Genomic DNA, 19465 nt, shown 5'->3' on the forward strand with positions numbered 1-19465 from the left:
GGGACCGGTTTCTGTGGTTATTTAGGCTCAGAGTAGGGTCAGATTTCTTTGGGAAGAGACTTCCCAGCTGGGATCAGCAGAGGGACCGGTTTCTGTGTTTATTTAGGCTCAGAGTAGGGTGAGATTTCTTTGGGAAGAGACTTCCCAGCTGGGATCAGCAGAGGGACCGGTTTCTGTGTTTATTTAGGCTCAGAGTAGGGTGAGATTTCTTTGGTAAGAGACTTCCCAGCTGGGATCAGCAGAGGGACCAGTTTCTGTGTTTATTTAGGCTCAGAGTAGGGTCAGATTTCTTTGGGAAGAGACTTCCCAGCTGGGATCAGCAGAGGGACCGGTTTCTGTGTGTATTTAGGCTCAGCCTAGGGTGAGATTTCTTTGGGAAGAGACTTCCCAGCCGGGATCAGCAGAGGGACCGGTTTCTGTGTGTATTTAGGCTCAGCCTAGGGTGAGATTTCTTTGGGAAGAGACTTCCCAGCCGGGATCAGCAGAGGGACCGGTTTCTGTGTGTATTTAGGCTCAGAGTAGGGTCAGATTTCTTTGGGAAGAGACTTCTCATCCGGAATCAGCAGAGGGACAGGTTTCTGTGTGTATTTAGGCTCAGCCTAGGGTGAGATTTCTTTGGGAAGAGACTTCCCAGCCGGGATCAGCAGAGGGACCGGTTTCTGTGTGTATTTAGGCTCAGAGTAGGGTGAGATTTCTTTGGGAAGAGACTTCCCAGCTGGGATCAGCAGAGGGACCGGTTTCTGTGTGTATTTAGGCTCAGAGTAGGGTCAGATTTCTTTGGGAAGAGACTTCCCAGCTGGGATCAGCAGAGGGACCGGTTTCTGTGTTTATTTAGGCTCAGAGTAGGGTCAGATTTCTTTGGGAAGAGACTTCCCAGCCGGGATCAGCAGAGGGACCGGTTTCTGTGTGTATTTAGGCTCAGCCTAGGGTGAGATTTCTTTGGGAAGAGACTTCCCAGCCGGGATCAGCAGAGGGACCGGTTTCTGTGTGTATTTAGGCTCAGCCTAGGGTGAGATTTCTTTGGGAAGAGACTTCCCAGCTGGGATCAGCAGAGGGACCGGTTTCTGTGTTTATTTAGGCTCAGAGTAGGGTCAGATTTCTTTGGGAAGAGACTTCCCAGCTGGGATCAGCAGAGGGACCGGTTTCTGTGTGTATTTAGGCTCAGCCTAGGGTGAGATTTCTTTGGGAAGAGACTTCCCAGCCGGGATCAGCAGAGGGACCGGTTTCTGTGTGTATTTAGGCTCAGAGTAGGGTCAGATTTCTTTGGGAAGAGACTTCTCATCCGGAATCAGCAGAGGGACAGGTTTCTGTGTGTATTTAGGCTCAGCCTAGGGTGAGATTTCTTTGGGAAGAGACTTCCCAGCCGGTATCAGCAGAGGGACCGGTTTCTGTGTTTATTTAGGCTCAGAGTAGGGTCAGATTTCTTTGGGAAGAGACTTCCCAGCTGGGATCAGCAGAGGGACCGGTTTCTGTGTTTATTTAGGCTCAGAGTAGGGTGAGATTTCTTTGGGAAGAGACTTCCCAGCCGGGATCAGCAGAGGGACCGGTTTCTGTGTTTATTTAGGCTCAGAGTAGGGTGAGATTTCTTTGGTAAGAGACTTCCCAGCTGGGATCAGCAGAGGGACCAGTTTCTGTGTGTATTTAGGCTCAGAGTAGGGTCAGATTTCTTTGGGAAGAGACTTCCCAGTCTGGATCAGCAGAGGGACCGGTTTCTGTGTGTATTTAGGCTCAGAGTAGGGTCAGATTTCTTTGGGAAGAGACTTCCCAGTCGGGATCAGCAGAGGGACCGGTTTCTGTGTGTATTTAGGCTCAGAGTAGGGTCAGATTTCTTTGGGAAGAGATTTCCCAGTCGGGATCAGCAGAGGGACCAGTTTCTGTGTGTATTTAGGCTCAGCCTAGGGTGAGATTTCTTTGGGAAGAGACTTCCCAGCCGGGATCAGCAGAGGGACCGGTTTCTGTGTGTATTTAGGCTCAGCCTAGGGTGAGATTTCTTTGGGAAGAGACTTCCCAGCCGGGATCAGCAGAGGGACCGGTTTCTGTGTGTATTTAGGCTCAGCCTAGGGTGAGATTTCTTTGGGAAGAGACTTCCCAGCCGGGATCAGCAGAGGGACCGGTTTCTGTGTTTATTTAGGCTCAGAGTAGGGTCAGATTTCTTTGGGAAGAGACTTCCCAGCTGGGATCAGCAGAGGGACCGGTTTCTGTGTGTATTTAGGCTCAGCCTAGGGTGAGATTTCTTTGGGAAGAGACTTCCCAGCCGGGATCAGCAGAGGGACCGGTTTCTGTGTGTATTTAGGCTCAGAGTAGGGTGAGATTTCTTTGGGAAGAGACTTCCCAGCCGGGATCAGCAGAGGGACCGGTTTCTGTGTTTATTTAGGCTCAGAGTAGGGTGAGATTTCTTTGGGAAGAGACTTCCCAGCTGGGATCAGCAGAGGGACCGGTTTCTGTGTGTATTTAGGCTCAGAGTAGGGTCAGATTTCTTTGGGAAGAGACTTCCCATCTGGAATCAGCAGAGGGACAGGTTTCTGTGTTTATTTAGGCTCAGAGTAGGGTCAGATTTCTTTGGGAAGAGACTTCCCAGTCTGGATCAGCAGAGGGACCGGTTTCTGTGTGTATTTAGGCTCAGAGTAGGGTCAGATTTCTTTGGGAAGAGACTTTCCAGTCGGGATCAGCATAGGGACCAGTTTCTGTGTGTATTTAGGCTCAGCCTAGGGTGAGATTTCTTTGGGAAGAGACTTCCCAGTCGGGATCAGCATAGGGACCGGTTTCTGTGTGTATTTAGGCTCAGAGTAGGGTCAGATTTCTTTGGGAAGAGACTTCCCAGCCGGGATCAGCAGAGGGACCGGTTTCTGTGTGTATTTAGGCTCAGCCTAGGGTGAGATTTCTTTGGGAAGAGACTTCCCAGCCGGGATCAGCAGAGGGACCGGTTTCTGTGTTTATTTAGGCTCAGAGTAGGGTCAGATTTCTTTGGGAAGAGACTTCCCAGCTGGGATCAGCAGAGGGACCGGTTTCTGTGTGTATTTAGGCTCAGCCTAGGGTGAGATTTCTTTGGGAAGAGACTTCCCAGCCGGGATCAGTAGAGGGACCGGTTTCTGTGTTTATTTAGGCTCAGAGTAGGGTGAGATTTCTTTGGGAAGAGACTTCCCAGCCGGGATCAGCAGAGGGACCGGTTTCTGTGTTTATTTAGGCTCAGAGTAGGGTGAGATTTCTTTGGGAAGAGACTTCCCAGCTGGGATCAGCAGAGGGACCGGTTTCTGTGTGTATTTAGGCTCAGAGTAGGGTCAGATTTCTTTGGGAAGAGACTTCCCAGTCTGGATCAGCAGAGGGACCGGTTTCTGTGTGTATTTAGGCTCAGAGTAGGGTCAGATTTCTTTGGGAAGAGACTTCCCAGTCGGGATCAGCAGAGGGACCGGTTTCTGTGTGTATTTAGGCTCAGAGTAGGGTCAGATTTCTTTGGGAAGAGATTTCCCAGTCGGGATCAGCAGAGGGACCAGTTTCTGTGTGTATTTAGGCTCAGCCTAGGGTGAGATTTCTTTGGGAAGAGACTTCCCAGCCGGGATCAGCAGAGGGACCGGTTTCTGTGTGTATTTAGGCTCAGCCTAGGGTGAGATTTCTTTGGGAAGAGACTTCCCAGCCGGGATCAGCAGAGGGACCGGTTTCTGTGTGTATTTAGGCTCAGCCTAGGGTGAGATTTCTTTGGGAAGAGACTTCCCAGCCGGGATCAGCAGAGGGACCGGTTTCTGTGTTTATTTAGGCTCAGAGTAGGGTCAGATTTCTTTGGGAAGAGACTTCCCAGCTGGGATCAGCAGAGGGACCGGTTTCTGTGTGTATTTAGGCTCAGCCTAGGGTGAGATTTCTTTGGGAAGAGACTTCCCAGCCGGGATCAGCAGAGGGACCGGTTTCTGTGTTTATTTAGGCTCAGAGTAGGGTGAGATTTCTTTGGGAAGAGACTTCCCAGTCTGGATCAGCAGAGGGACCGGTTTCTGTGTGTATTTAGGCTCAGAGTAGGGTCAGATTTCTTTGGGAAGAGACTTTCCAGTCGGGATCAGCATAGGGACCAGTTTCTGTGTGTATTTAGGCTCAGCCTAGGGTGAGATTTCTTTGGGAAGAGACTTCCCAGTCGGGATCAGCATAGGGACCGGTTTCTGTGTGTATTTAGGCTCAGAGTAGGGTCAGATTTCTTTGGGAAGAGACTTCCCAGTCGGGATCAGCAGAGGGACCAGTTTCTGTGTGTATTTAGGCTCAGCCTAGGGTGAGATTTCTTTGGGAAGAGACTTCTCAGTCAGGAACAGCAGAGGGACCGGTTTCTGTGTTTATTTAGGCTCAGAGTAGGGTGAGATTTCTTTGGGAAGAGACTTCCCAGCCGGGATCAGCAGAGGGACAGGTTTCTGTGTGTATTTAGGCTCAGCCTAGGGTGAGATTTCTTTGGGAAGAGACTTCCCATCCGGAATCAGCAGAGGGACCAGTTTCTGTGTTTATTTAGGCTCAGAGTAGGGTGAGATTTCTTTGGGAAGAGACTTCCCAGACGGGATCAGCAGAGGGACAGGTTTCTGTGTGTATTTAGGCTCAGCCTAGGGTGAGATTTCTTTGGGAAGAGACTTCCCAGCCGGGATCAGCAGAGGGACCGGTTTCTGTGTGTATTTAGGCTCAGCCTAGGGTGAGATTTCTTTGGGAAGAGACTTCCCAGCCGGGATCAGCAGAGGGACCGGTTTCTGTGTGTATTTAGGCTCTGCCTAGGGTGAGATTTCTTTGGGAAGAGACTTCCCAGTCGGGATCAGCAGAGGGACCGGTTTCTGTGTGTATTTAGGCTCAGAGTAGGGTCAGATTTCTTTGGGAAGAGACTTCCCAGTCAGGATCAGCAGAGGGACCAGTTTCTGTGTGTATTTAGGCTGAGCCTAGGGAGAGCTTTGTGTGTGTCTAAGATTCATAGTCTCAGCAGTTCCACCATCTCCCAGGAAGGTCCCCAAGTGCCAGAGTCCAGCCCTGGGGGGCCCAGATGAGACCATGGCGGGCCCGACTCCTCCTACCTGCTCTGAAGCGCCTGCAGCCATTTTCCTTCCTGGCAGGATTTGTCTCCTGCGGCGCTGGAGGGAGGGAGAGAAGGGCCGAAAGCGAGGTCGGGAGCCGGAGATCTGCGCTTCCTCTGCGGACGACGGGAACAAAGGAGGAAGGAAACATGAGGACTCCTGGTCGGCGCAGGCCGATGGCGTCATGCTAGGGGGCGTGGCTTCCCATTGTAGGAGAGACGTGGCGTTCGAGGCCTTTTAGCGCCGATTGGTCAGAACGGTCCCTGGGGCGGGGAGAGTAGAAGCAGGGTCCCGCTCGGTCCCTGATTGGCGGAGGGGGCAAAGAGCGCGTGGCGGCTCCTTCTGCTGCTGATTGCGCAGACTGTGCTGGGGGGGGCGGGACGAAGAGGAGCTTATGCGGAGTGGGAGGAGCCTGGGCTGGAAATGGAGCGCCCAGGTGGGCCAAAGAGTGGCTGCAGTTAGCAGAGGGGCCGGAAGGGGGCAGCAGAGTCTCCTCAGCCCAGGGGCCTTTTGGGGTCTTGTTCCCCCCCAATTGAATTCCAGGGATGGCCAGGTTCTAGAGAGCTGCTTAGTTGGGGGAGCCTCTGCTGGGTGGGGCTCAGGTCAGGTCATTTCCCAAGGCATGCTGGGCTTTACCAATTTCTGGGAGGTGGAGGGGAGAGGAAATCGGTGACAGAAGCGTGGGACAAACACCAAGGACCGAGACGGGGGTGTGAAAGTCCCTCCTCGAGGGCCGCAATCCAGTCGGATTTTCAGGATATCCGCCATGAATATGCATGAGATCTATTTGCATGCACTGCTTTCATTGTATGCTAATAGATCTCATGCATAGTCATTGGGGAAATCCTGAAAACCCGACTGGATTGCAGCCCTTGAGGAGGGACTTTGACACCCCTGAGCTAGAATCAGAAAAGAATAGTAAATAGTGAAGGACTACGGCCAGTACTAGGCAGACTTGCACAGTCTGTATCTGTATAGGGCTGTTTGAGGGAGGAAGGGCTGGGGAGGGCTTCGACGGCTGGGAGGGTGTAGATCAGGGGTCTCCAAGTCCCTCCTTGAGGGCCGCAATCCAGTTGGGTTTTCAGGATTTCCCCAATGAATATGCATGAGATCTATTTGCATACACTGCTTTCAATGCATATTTATTGGGGAAATCCTGAAAACCAGATTGGAATACGGCTCTCGAGGACCGAAGTTCCCTACCCCTGTGTTAGAGAGAGGAAGAGATAATAGCTATCCTTAGACCAGGGGTGCCCACACTTTTTTGACTCGCGAGCTACTTTTAAAATGACCAAGTCAAAACGATCTACCAACAATAAAATTTAAAAAGAACACAACGCACACTGTACGCATATAATTGTTAATTATCATACCTATTCCGGGATTTTTTCAAAGAGGTCAAAGCAGATGACTCTATGCACTGTCACCTCAGTAACAACTATACAAAAATAGACTAATACCCACCCCCTCCCTTTTTACTAAACCACAATAGCAGTTTTTAGCGCAGGGAGCTGCGCTGAATGCCCAGCGCTGCTCTGGACGCTCATAGGCTCCCTGCGCTAAAAACCACTATTGCGGTTTAGTAAAAGGGGACCATATTGTAAAATATAGACAGCAGATATAAATTCAGACACATTATGATCACTAAATTTAAAATAAAATCATTTTTCCTACCTTGTCTGGTGATTTCATGAGTCTCTGGTTGCACTTTCTTCTTCTGACTGTGCATCCAATCTTTCTTTCAGCCTGTATGCTTCCTCTCCTCCAAACCTCATTCCCTCCCCCAACTTTTTCTTCCTCTCTCCCTGACCTTTCTTTCTTTCTCTCTTCATGCCCCCTTTCTTTTTTTCCTGTTTCTCTTCTTTCCTTCTGTCTCCCTGCCTGCGCCCCTTTCTTTCTTTCTCCCTGCCCTTCCCCAAGCCACTGCCACTGCCATCGGGGAACAGGACCCAAACGCCACCAATGGATAACAGGCCCCAAAGCCGACGACGCCCCATGCTCTCTCTGCTTCGGGCCGATCAATCTTTCTCTCCCCGACGTCAATTCTGCCGTCGGAGAGGAAGTTCCGGCCAGCCAGGCAGCGATTGGCTGGCCCGAACTTCCTCTCCGAAGGCAGAATTGACGTCGGGGAGAGGAAGATTGATCGGCCCGCCGAATTCGGCACAGTGGCAGGGATCACAAAACCCGCGCTTAGTGTCTTATTATAGAGGACATATTTCTTGTACAATCCCACTTTATTCCGGGACCAGTGGGATTGTACAAGAAATATGTCCTCTATAATAAGACACTAAGCGCGGGTTTTGTGATCCCTGCCACTGTGCCGAATTCGATTGGAGGAGTGTGGGGCTGCGTGTGCAGTGATTTCAGCGGCGGTCTTACTCCTGCGCTGCTGGGACGCCTCTTCTCACCCCCGCACCAGTAAAGGCAGCAGCCACAGGGCATTTGCTAGGCCGGCCCACTTCAAGAATGCGAGGTGGGCCAGCCTAGCAAAAGCCCCGAGGCTGCCCGGGCTAGCGGATGCTGGACAGGTGGAGCAGGTAAAGGAGAAGGCCTACTGCTGGACAGGGGGGATCAGGTAAGAGGTGCTGCTGGACAGGGGGGAAGTATAAAGAAGGGAGAAGGCCTAATGCTGTACAGGGGGAGCAGGGAAGAGGTGCTGCTGGCCAGGGGGGGAGGTAAAACAAAGGGAGAAGGGTTGCTGCTAGACAGGGAGGAGATAAAAGGAAGGGAGAAGGGCTGCTGCTGGACAGGGGGAGCAGGCAAGGGGTGGTGGTGGACAGTCGATGAAAGAGAGAGACAGAAAGAAAGACAGTGGCCAAGGAGAGAGAGAGAAAGAAAGAAAAACAGACACACACATCTATTCTAGCACCTGTTAATGTAACGGGCTTAAAGACTAGTGTATATATATATATATATATATATATACACACACACATATATGTTTGCATGTCTTCCAGTTTCTTGGGTAGTATTGATATTGGTGAGGGTAAAGCTTAATCATCCTGGCCGTGGTCATTTATGCCACTTGGACAGGCTTGGGAGAGCCGCACATGGTTTTGTTCCCATTGCTAGAGAGATGGCGGGGCATATCCGATATGATGTTTAAATCCGACCACCTCCCTGTACCAGTGCAAATGCCCCAAAGGACACCACACCACCCTTGATCCCCACCCTAGTTCGTAACATACCTGTGCCGTGTTGTGCATGCCACCCTATCCCCCGCAAACAGCCCTTGTAGCTTTTAAATAAATTAAGGGTTATGCACGTGTATTTAGAAAAGATCCAAAGCTTCATATTCATAACGAATGCAAGGAGGTTCTTTCTTCACTCAGGGGTGGTGGACACCTGGAACGCGCTTCCCGGAGAGGTAATAAGACAGAGTACAATTCTGGGGTTCAAAAAGGGACTGGATGACTTCCTGGAAAGCGAAGGGGATAAAAGGGTAAAGATAGAGGTTTACCGTACAGGACATTGAGCGAATAGGGTATGGATATTTTAGGTTAGGTAGGGAACACTTTCAGGTCATGGACCTGGGGGGCCGCCGCGGGAGCGGACTGCCGGGCATGATGGACCCCTGGTCTGACCCAACAGAGGCAACGCTTATGTTCTTATATTTGCATGCGAGTACAAAAAACAGAAGTGTGGAAATCGGAAGGTTAAGGGTAAATAAGGGAGTGTGTGGCTACAGCCTCAGCACCCTGGGGTTGTTGGTTCAAACCCACGCTGCTCCCTGTGACCCTGGGGCAAGTCACTTAACCTCCCCATTGCCCCAGGTAGATTAAATGGATTGTGAGCCCACCAGGACAGACAGGGGAAAAAATGCTCGAGTACCTCAATAAATTCATGTAAAACCGTTCTGAGCTCCCTGGGGAGAACGGTATAGGAAATTGAATAAATAAAAATAAAGTTCCACACATAATTACAGAATTAGGACACATTTGAACCATGGCTTTTTTTCCAACTTTATTAAATTTTCAAAGACACAAAAGCGAATCACAAAGCAGACATCGCAAAATCCCCCCATGCAACAAAAACAGTGACTTCTATTCCGCCTGTACCTTGGCGAATTACAACAGAAGATAACTGGACATTTCCAGGAATATTACAATTTACGGAGCTGTCTACATAATTGAGACTTTGAGGAGAAATGACGAGAGTGGTAGAGACTTTACAGGGGAGGGGATGGACAAGGGGGAGAGTTATGATGTCTGGATACATTTTTTGAAAAGCATTGATTTGAAGTCGCTCGGTGCTGTCAGCAAGTTGGAGATGGAGGGGCTTGCGGCTTGTAGGTTGCGTCGCTTGTAGGTTGTCATACATCTTCTTGTGCTGAGTACCTTTGAATGGGGACTGACGGAGGAGATAAAAGGAAGGGAGAAGGGCTGCTGCTGGACAGGGGGAGCAGGCAAGGGGTGGTGGTGGACAGTCGATGAAAGAGAGAGACAGAAAGAAAGACAGTGGCCAAGGAGAGAGAGAGAAAGAAAGAAAAACAGACACACACATCTATTCTAGCACCTGTTAATGTAACGGGCTTAAAGACTAGTGTATATATATATATATATACACACACACACATATATGTTTGCATGTCTTCCAGTTTCTTGGGTAGTATTGATATTGGTGAGGGTAAAGCTTAATCATCCTGGCCGTGGTCATTTATGCCACTTGGACAGGCTTGGGAGAGCCGCACATGGTTTTGTTCCCATTGCTAGAGAGATGGCGGGGCATATCCGATATGATGTTTAAATCCGACCACCTCCCTGTACCAGTGCAAATGCCCCAAAGGACACCACACCACCCTTGATCCCCACCCTAGTTCGTAACATACCTGTGCCGTGTTGTGCATGCCACCCTATCCCCCGCAAACAGCCCTTGTAGCTTTTAAATAAATTAAGGGTTATGCACGTGTATTTAGAAAAAGATCCAAAGCTTCATATTCATAACGAATGCAAGGAGGTTCTTCTTCACTCAGAGGGTGGTGGACACCTGGAACGCGCTTCCCGGAGAGGTAATAAGACAGAGTACAATTCTGGGGTTCAAAAAGGGACTGGATGACTTCCTGGAAGCGAAGGGGATAAAAGGGTAAAGATAGAGGTTTACCGTACAGGACATTGAGCGAATAGGGTATGGATATTTTAGGTTAGGTAGGGAACACTTTCAGGTCATGGACCTGGGGGGCCGCCGCGGGAGCGGACTGCCGGGCATGATGGACCCCTGGTCTGACCCAACAGAGGCAACGCTTATGTTCTTATATTTGCATGCGAGTCAAAAAAACAGAAGTGTGGAAATCGGAAGGTTAAGGGTAAATAAGGGAGTGTGTGGCTACAGCCTCAGCACCCTGGGGTTGTTGGTTCAAACCCACGCTGCTCCCTGTGACCCTGGGCAAGTCACTTAACCTCCCCATTGCCCCAGGTAGATTAAATGGATTGTGAGCCCACCAGGACAGACAGGGAAAAATGCTCGAGTACCTCAATAAATTCATGTAAACCGTTCTGAGCTCCCTGGGGAGAACGGTATAGGAAATTGAATAAATAAAAATAAAGTTCCACACATAATTACAGAATTAGGACACATTTGAACCATGGCTTTTTTTCCAACTTTATTAAATTTTCAAAGACACAAAAGCGAATCACAAAGCAGACATCGCAAAATCCCCCCATGCAACAAAAACAGTGACTTCTATTCCGCCTGTACCTTGGCGAATTACAACAGAAGATAACTGGACATTTCCAGGAATATTACAATTTACGGAGCTGTCTACATAATTGAGACTTTGAGGAGAAATGACGAGAGTGGTAGAGACTTTACAGGGGAGGGGATGGACAAGGGGGAGAGTTATGATGTCTGGATACATTTTTTGAAAAGCATTGATTTGAAGTCGCTCGGTGCTGTCAGCAAGTTGGAGATGGAGGGGCTTGCGTCGCTTGTAGGTTGCGTCGCTTGTAGGTTGTCATACATCTTCTTGTGCTGAGTACCTTTGAATGGGGACTGAGTTCTCCTTTGTCTGGTTATGAGGTTCCGGTTTAGGCGATTGTAGGTGGGGGCGGTGCCATTTATTACTTTGAATATTAGACAGTATAATTTGAATTGAATTCGTGCTTGTATAGGTAGCCAGTGTGAGTCTAGGTAAGCAGTGGTGATGTGGTCATACACTTCCCCCTCCCCATTCGTGGTTCCTGCACTTGCGGTTTCATATAATTGCGATTTTTTCTGGGGAGGGGGGGAAAATTAAAAAAACCAGTCTTAATGTAAAAAAAAATCCATCTTTTTTTTCCTCCCTGCCGCCTTCCCTGGTGGTCTAGAGGGCTTTCGGGGCAGGAGCGATCTTTCCTACACTCCTGCCCCGTGCAGAACGCCATGAGGAAATGGCTGCTGGGAGTTCCCGTAGTCTCTCGAGACTACGACGGGAACTCCCTACTGCCATTTCCTGATGGCGATCTGCACGGGGCAGGAGTGTAGGAAGATCGCTCCTGCCCCGAAAGCCCTCTAGACCACCAGGTAAGGCCGGGAAGGCAGCAGGGAGGTGGGGGTGGGTCAGAGCCGGATAATCGCGGTTTTTCGGCATTTGCGGTCCGGCCCTGCCCGTATCCCCTGCGCATGACGAGGGAGAAGTGTATTTGCTTAGTGAATAGATCAATCTGAGGGCTGTGTTTTGTACAGTCTGTAATTGTTTTATCATGTTTGCGGGGCATGGTAGGTAAATTTATCTTTATACTTAAAGAAGATTTTCAAGAGCCAGTCTCTGTCCGAGTCCAGTGTTTATAGGCATACTAGTCACTTGTTTGTACTATCCCATCTGCTTGCAATCCTGTGAAAGACTTCATTTCTCCCTGTTCTGTAACTAAATCTTTCACGCAAGTTAAACCTTGTAGACACCATTGCTGTAAGAATACTTTAGTGGCATCTGATCAATCTAATCTAGGATTTGTGGATAGCTCTACGCCTATAAAGGTTGAAGGTGATTTACAATTTTACAAGAACCCATACAAGCAAGGGGAGTTGCAGAAGAGCCGCGGTAGCGTCTTGCAAACAAGAGCCAATACGACAAGGGGGACTTACAAAGAAGACAATAGTCCACTAGACCTAGAACTAGGGATTGGACTATGAGCCTATATTGCTCTTTCTCAAAGAATTTTCTTATTTTTCGTAGATTGCGCATGGTTAAAAATGCTTTCTGAGTAGTCTTGTTGATTTGGACCTGCATGGCGCAGCATCGATCTATCATCACTCCTAGGAGTTTGAGAGCGGACTGTATTGGGTATTTGGTGGCATTTATTTCTAATTCTGTAATGGATGAGGTTTTGTCCTTTTCGAGCAATAGAAATTTTGTTTTGTCCGTGTTCAGCTTTAATTTGTGGTCTATCATCCATTTTTCCACTGGTTCATATACAGAACAAATGCAAATCCTCCCTCCCAGCCACCCAAAAGCAATAAAAGCATAAATCGGTAAAACAAAACTCGGTAGAGTGTTGTCTCCATCGTACATATGGGTCCCAGATCTTATGATACGCTAAGAGGGTATTATGTCTCATCACCGTCAATTTAGACATCAATTGAAGATAATCCAGACGAGAGTAGACTGTGCAGAGTGTTTTGTTGGTACGCCAACACTGTGCCAAGGCAAGCCTGGCCGCAGTAAATACACATGCCGTCAATTTCTGCTCAGGCGGAGTCAAACCAGGAACGCCCACATTTAGTCAACAACATTCCAACAATGTTTCGGAAAGATCTTAACCAAAGAGCAACCCACCCGCTGCCCAAAAGGCCGCACTCCAGGACAGGTCCACCAAATGTGCACTAAATCCCCCTTTTCTCCACAATTTCGCCAACAGCGATCAGGGCCCACATGGTAAATTGAAAAAAACCCTCTCAGGGGTATAGTACCACCGATAGTACATTTTACAGACGTTCTCTATATAATTAATGGATAATGTTAATTTAAATAACCTTACATAGATAGAATCACAACTAGGTAGTTTTCACCCCCCCAGGTAGATCCCACTTCCCACTGTTCTTTATAAGGATCCGTACGAGATTCCCATTTCAACAAAGCTCGGTATACTCGGGAAACTTCCCCCCCACCCGAATAGCTTGCTCAAGCCAGGTCTCCCCCAGGGATAGCTCCCAAAAGGCCATTGAGATAAGAAAATCCGCAAGCGCCTATATAAAAAAAGAGTCTTGAAAGGGACGCATTTGCATATTTTCTCAAAACTGACCCAACGTACGGAGGCCCACTGGAATCCACTTGCGGCAAATCACTCCCTCCCTACCAGGCAAAGCAGCAGCCAATGCCACAATTGCCATCTGGGAAAAGAACAAATGTTCCAGGAACATCCATCCATCTGTGAAGATCTAAAGGTGAAGAAACAGTGTGACAAGGCGGTGGCTGTTGCCAGAAGGATACTAGACTGTATAGAGAGAGGCGTGATCAGTAGAAGAAAGAAGGTGTTGATACTCCTGTACAGGTTGATGGTGAGGCCTCACTTGGAGTATTGTGTTCAATTTTGGAGACCGTATCTGATGAAGGACATAAAAAGACTTGAAGCGGTCCAGAGGAAGGCGACAAAAATGGTAGGAGGTTTGCACCAGAAGATGTATGAGGAGAGACCAGAAGCCCTGAATATGTATACCCTAGAGGAAAGAAGGGGCAGGAGAGATATGATGCTGATGTTCAAATACTTGAAAGGTATTAACATAGAACAAAATCTATTCCAGAGAAAGGAAAATGGTAAAACCAGAGGGCATAATTTGAGGTTGAGGGGTGGTAGATTCAAGAGTAATGTTAGGAAATTCTTCTTTACGGAGAGGGTGGCTGATATGTGGAATGCGCTTCCGAGGGAGGTGGTGGAGAGGAAAATGGTGACAGGGTTCATACAAGCGTGGGATGAATATGAAGGATCTCTAATCAGAAAATAATGGGTATACATTGAAAGAACTAAGGCCAGTACTAAGCAGGCTTTCATGGCCTGTGTCCCATATATGGACATTCAGTTGAGGACGGGCTGGGGAGGGTTTTAATGACTGGGATAGTTAAGATGGGCTGGAGTGAGCTTTGATGGAGACTCCAGTAGATGGAACCTAAGCACACTACTGGGCAGGGATCTGGGTTTCTGGCCCAGAAATAACTAAGAAAAGGGACCATTTAAACTAAATTAATTTATGGAACATGTATGGTTGGGCAGACTGGATGGACCATCCGGGTCTTTATCTGCCATCATTTACTATGTTACTATGTGAAGTACGTACCAACTCTGAAGAACAGCCTGCAAAAAAGTATTAGGCGTTTTCAACGCTGTTCGTAAACGGTCTCCCGGAACCCATGGCAACATCCAAAGGCCCAGGGAGAAAGCTCTATTCAATGTGAATCCACGGGCAATCATCATAGGTAACCCACATTACCACCTACTGTAAGAAGGCAGCCTGGTAGAACAAATGGAAATTGGAAATCCCCCGTACTCCCTTCCAATTTAGATCTATATAAAATACTCCGGCAGACCCATGGTGGCTTCTTCTGCCCTTCCGCCAAATATATGCGAAAACCTTACGCAATAATAGGCGAAAAAAGCCATCAGGCAAAACTATGGGAAGGGCCGGAAAAGCATATAATAATTGATGTATGATCATCATTTTGACAGCCAAAATCCAGCCTATCCAACTGAGATTCAGCCCCTCCCAAAGCTCTAGATCAGCAAACCAAGCATGTAAACGCTCTGGGTAATTAAGTTTATAGAACTGCGTAGGATCTGCTGCTAAATTGACACCCAGATATGTAATAGATTTAGCGGTCCAAGCAAAGGGGAAAGCAGTCTGCAATCGCTTGACCGCTCCCTCCTCCAAGATCGCATTTAATATCTTTGATGTGGCCATATTTCCTTTAAAGCCTGAAAGCGGAACAAACTTCAACAACTCCCGAATCACATCGGGTAAAGATGGCTCTGGGTTGCGCAAAAGCAGCAAAATATCACCTGCATAAAGCAAAATTGTATGTTGAAGTTCCCAACTGAATCCCCCGAATATCCCCGCTTGATGTCGGATCCAACTCGCTAGAGGCTCCATGGAAAGTGCAAAAGAAGGGAAGAAAGGGCGTACCTCTAGCATGTTCCACGAGCTAAAGTGATAGGAGGCGACAAGATACCATTGATTTTCGACTGAGAAGGACATAGCATTGCTTGAGGGGGTCCAGAGAAGAGCGACGAAAATGGTAAGAGGTATGGAAAACCTTTCATATGCCGACAGGCTAGAACAGCTGGGGCTGTTCTCCCTGGAAAAGAGGAGACTTAGAGGAGACATGATACAAACTTTCAAGATCCTGAAAGGCATAGATAAGGTAGACAGGGACAGATTCTTCAGACTGTGGGGAACATCAAGTACAAGGGGGCACTCGGAGAAACTGAAAGGGGATAGGTTTAGAACCAATGCCAGGAAGTTCTTCTTCACCCAGAGAGTGGTGGACACATGGAACGCACTCCCGGAGGTAGTGGTGGGGCAGAAGACACTACAGGGATTCAAAGAAGGTTTGGATAAATTCTTGAAGGAAAAGGGGATTGAGGGATACAGATAGAAGTAAGGATAGGTTTTTTTAGGGCAGGGAACACTTGACAGGTCATGGACCTGATGGGCCGCCGCGGGTGCGGACCGCTGGGTGCGATGGACCTCTGGTCTGATCCCGGTGGAGGCAACTTCTTATGTTCTTAACCCTAAAATCTCTGTTCAATACCCACTACTTTAAATAAGTAAACCCAACTCACCCTATCAAACGCTTTTTCCACGTTAAGGGATAAAACTAGCGCAGGGGAGCCCTCCCAAACATGCCAAATTAAGTGCAAAGCTGTTTGAATAGTATCAAAGGGTTGTCGCCGGGAAATAAAACCCTCCTGATTGGTATGAGCCAATTGAAGCATATATGCCTGCAATCTCAAAGCCAGAACTTTAAGTAAAGATTTTATAGTCACCATTGAACAAGGAGTTGGGCCGATAAGCCGCACAGGTGGATGGATCTTTCCCTTTTTTGTGAATCAATGTCATTGTACCATGTTTTTGTTGATGTGGCTTCCCAGGTGCAAGAGCTATTTTATAAATCATGCCTAACTTTAAGCTTGAATGGAAAAATCTTACAAATCTATATAGTTTGCCGGTCTTGTGTTTTTAGGTGGATTTCCTGGGTCACCAGGCCGCTCAGTGGTATAAATTAGTATCTGGATTTTTGAATCAGAAACCAAAAACTGGTCTTCGTGACATTTGGAGCATCAGATTACTGTGTTTCAATGGCCACGTATTTGGTCTTGGAGGATGAGATGTACGATAGAAACATAGAAAAGTGACGGCAGAAAAGGGCCAAGGCCCATCAAGTCTGCCCACTCTATTGACCCTCCCTCCTAGCTACCCTTTGAGATATCGTGCTCTGATGACCCATCCCCTTAACTCTACCCTCCTAGAGATCCGACCTGGGCATTCCATCTGTTTTTAAAATCTGCCACGCTGCTGGCCTCGATCACCTGCACTAGAAGCTCATTCCAATTGTCAACCACTCTTTCGGTGAAGAAATACTTCCTGGTGTCGCCATGAAACTTCCTGCCCCTGATTTTTAGCGGATGCCCTCTTGTGGTCAAGGGTCCCCAAAGAGAGAACATATCATCTTCCACCTTGATACGACCAGTGATATACTTAAATGTCTCAATCATGTCTCCCCTCTCCCTATGTTCTTCGAGAGAATATAGTCGCAATTCGTTCAGCCTTTCCCCGTACGGGAGATCCTTGAGCCCGGAGACCATCCTGGTGGCCATTCGCTGAACCGACTCAACTCTCAGTACATCTTTACGGTAATGTGGTCTCCAGAATTGCACACAGTACTCCAGGTGAGGCCTCACCATGGTTCTGTACAGTGGCATTAGGACGTCGGGCTTCCGACTTACAAAGCTCCTGTGGATACAACCCAGCATTTGCCTATCCTTGGATGAAGCCTTCTCCACTTGATTGGCAGTTTTCATGTCTTCACTAATGATCACCCCTAAATTGCGTTCCGCTGCAGTCCTAGCCAGGGTTTTTCCATTTAATGTGTACGTTCTGCATGGATCATTGTTGCCAAGGTGTATGACCTTGCATTTTTTAGCGTTGAAGCTTAGCTGCCAGATCGAGGACCAATGTTCCAATAAAAGCAGGTCCTGCATCATACAATCAGGCAATTTGCTGTTGCTTACAATGTTAGAGTTTGGCATCATCGGCGAATAACGTTATTTTTCCTTGAAGCCCTTGAGTCAGGTCTCCTATTAATATGTTGAAAAGAATTGGGCCCAAGACTGAGCCCTGCGGCACACCGCTGGTCACCTCTCACGTTTTAGAGAGGGTACCATTATCCACCACCCTCTGAAGTCTACCACTCAGCCAATCGCTGACCCATGCTGTTAGTGTTTCACCTAATCCCAACGATTTCATCTTATTCAACAACCTGCGGTGGGGGACACTATCAAAAGCTTTACTGAAGTCCAAGTACACAACGTCCAGGGACTCTTCCAAATCCAGTTTTCTTGTTACCCAGTCAAAGAAGCTGATAAGATTGGATTGGCAGGACCTACCCTTGGTGAATCCATGTTGGTGGGGATCGCGTAGATTCTCCTCGTCCAGAATCGTGCCAAATTTTCGTTTGATTAGTTTTTCCATGAGTTTACTCACTATCGATGTGAGACTCACTGGTCTGCAATTCGCAGCTTCTGCTCTGCAACCCTTTTTGTGCAGAGGAACATTAGCTGATTTCCAGTCCAAGGGGATTCTACCCGCACTTAGGGACAGATTGAAGAGTGCGGCTAACGGTTCCGCTAGGACGTCACACAGCTCTCTGAGTACTTTGGGGTATAGATTGTCTGGTCCCATGGCTTTGTTCACCTCGAGTCTTCATAGTTCCTCTTAGACGTCACCAGGTGCAAACTCGAAATTTCGATATGGGTCTTCCGAACATTGCTTTGCCTGTAACTGTGGGCCAGACCCCAGTGCCTCGCGGGTGAAGACCGAGCAGAAGTATTTATTTAGTAGTTCAGCTTTATCTGAATCCGATTCTGCGTAATTCCCATCTGGTTTCCTAAGACGTACTATCCCATCAGTGTTTCTTTTTCTGTCACTAATGTACCTGAAGAAGGATTTGTCCCCCTTCTTGATGTTTTTTGCTAAGTTTACTTCAACTCGGTGCTTGGCCTCTCTGACTGCCGCTTTGACAGCTGCAGATTTGGCCATGTATTCTATTTTAGCCTCCCTTGTCTCCGAATGTTTGTAGGAGACAAGGGACTATGAGACAAACTTGGTTTTTCTTATTACATAGAGCTTTCTGCGGCATTTGACCTAGTTGACCATCACACAATACTCCAGATATTAGACGCAATAGGAATCTCAGGTAATGTGCACAACTGGTTCCAAAGCTTCCTAAAAACTCGAACATACAGAGTCAAGTCAAAAGAGCACACATCCGATCCATGGTCAAACCCATGTGGAGTACCACAAGGATCACCATTATCACCCATATTATTCAACCTCTTCATAGCATCCCTCGGCATAACCCTAGACGCCCTAAACACAGTATCATTCAGCTACGCGGATGATATAACTATCCTCCTCCCCTTTAACATTCAAGACCCCTCATCCGCAAACCACTTGAAAATAATAATGGAAACGGTAGAAAAATGGATGTCAAGTCATAAATTAAAACTGAACTCGGAAAAAACTAAATTCCTACTACTAGAGAAGGAAAAAAAAACATCTTTCACAGAACTAGAATTAAATACAATCAAGTACCCAATGCAAAGCACACTCAAGATTCTGGGAATACAACTAGACAGAAACTGCACAATGCAGACTCAAATCCACAAAATCATCCAAAGAGCATTCTTCACAATGCGTAACCTAAGAAAAATAAGAAAATTCTTCAACAAAGATCAATACAAGTTATTAGTACAATCCCTAGTACTAAGTATTGTAGATTACTGCAACAGCCTCTACCTATCATGCCCAAACTAATGATAAAACAACTACAGTCTGTTCAGAACACGGCCCTCAGACTCATCTACTCCCTTGGCAAATATGACCACATCACCAACGCATACCTAGACTCACACTGGCTACCAATAAAAGCAAGATCCCAGTTCAAATTCTACTGTCTACTATACAAAGTAACACACGGAACAGCACCCAGCTACCTAAACAACAGACTACACCGTAACCTCTCACACAGATTAAAGAGAACTCAGAGCCTATTCATTTACCCCCCTCTCAATGGAACAAGACGAAAGAAAATATACGACAGCCTTTTAGCGACACAGGCAGCAAAGATTGATGCCACCATCTCCAATCTACTGATCAATTCAATAGACATTAAAGAATTCCGAAAAGAAATAAAAACTCATCTCTTCAAAAAACACTTCCCATCATCATAACCTCACAACAGCACTAGAAAATAC

General features: G+C 47.6%; 1 protein-coding gene across 1 annotated transcript in view; it reads right to left on the reverse strand.

The window, feature by feature from the left end:
* LOC117354666 (oocyte zinc finger protein XlCOF6-like) overlaps window positions 1–5239 on the reverse strand; it is a 45390-nt gene extending 40151 nt beyond the window's left edge. Inside the window, exon 1 of the mRNA XM_033932512.1 lies at window positions 5025–5239. Within this exon, the coding sequence (XP_033788403.1) occupies window positions 5025–5210 (186 nt within the window). The 5' untranslated portion in view covers window positions 5211–5239. The remainder of the gene's footprint in view (window positions 1–5024) is intronic.
* Window positions 5240–19465: the final 14226 nt, after the last annotated feature.

Source organism: Geotrypetes seraphini, chromosome 2 (genome assembly GCF_902459505.1).
Source record: "Geotrypetes seraphini chromosome 2, aGeoSer1.1, whole genome shotgun sequence".
In the NCBI taxonomy this organism is placed as follows: Eukaryota; Metazoa; Chordata; class Amphibia; order Gymnophiona; family Dermophiidae; genus Geotrypetes; species Geotrypetes seraphini.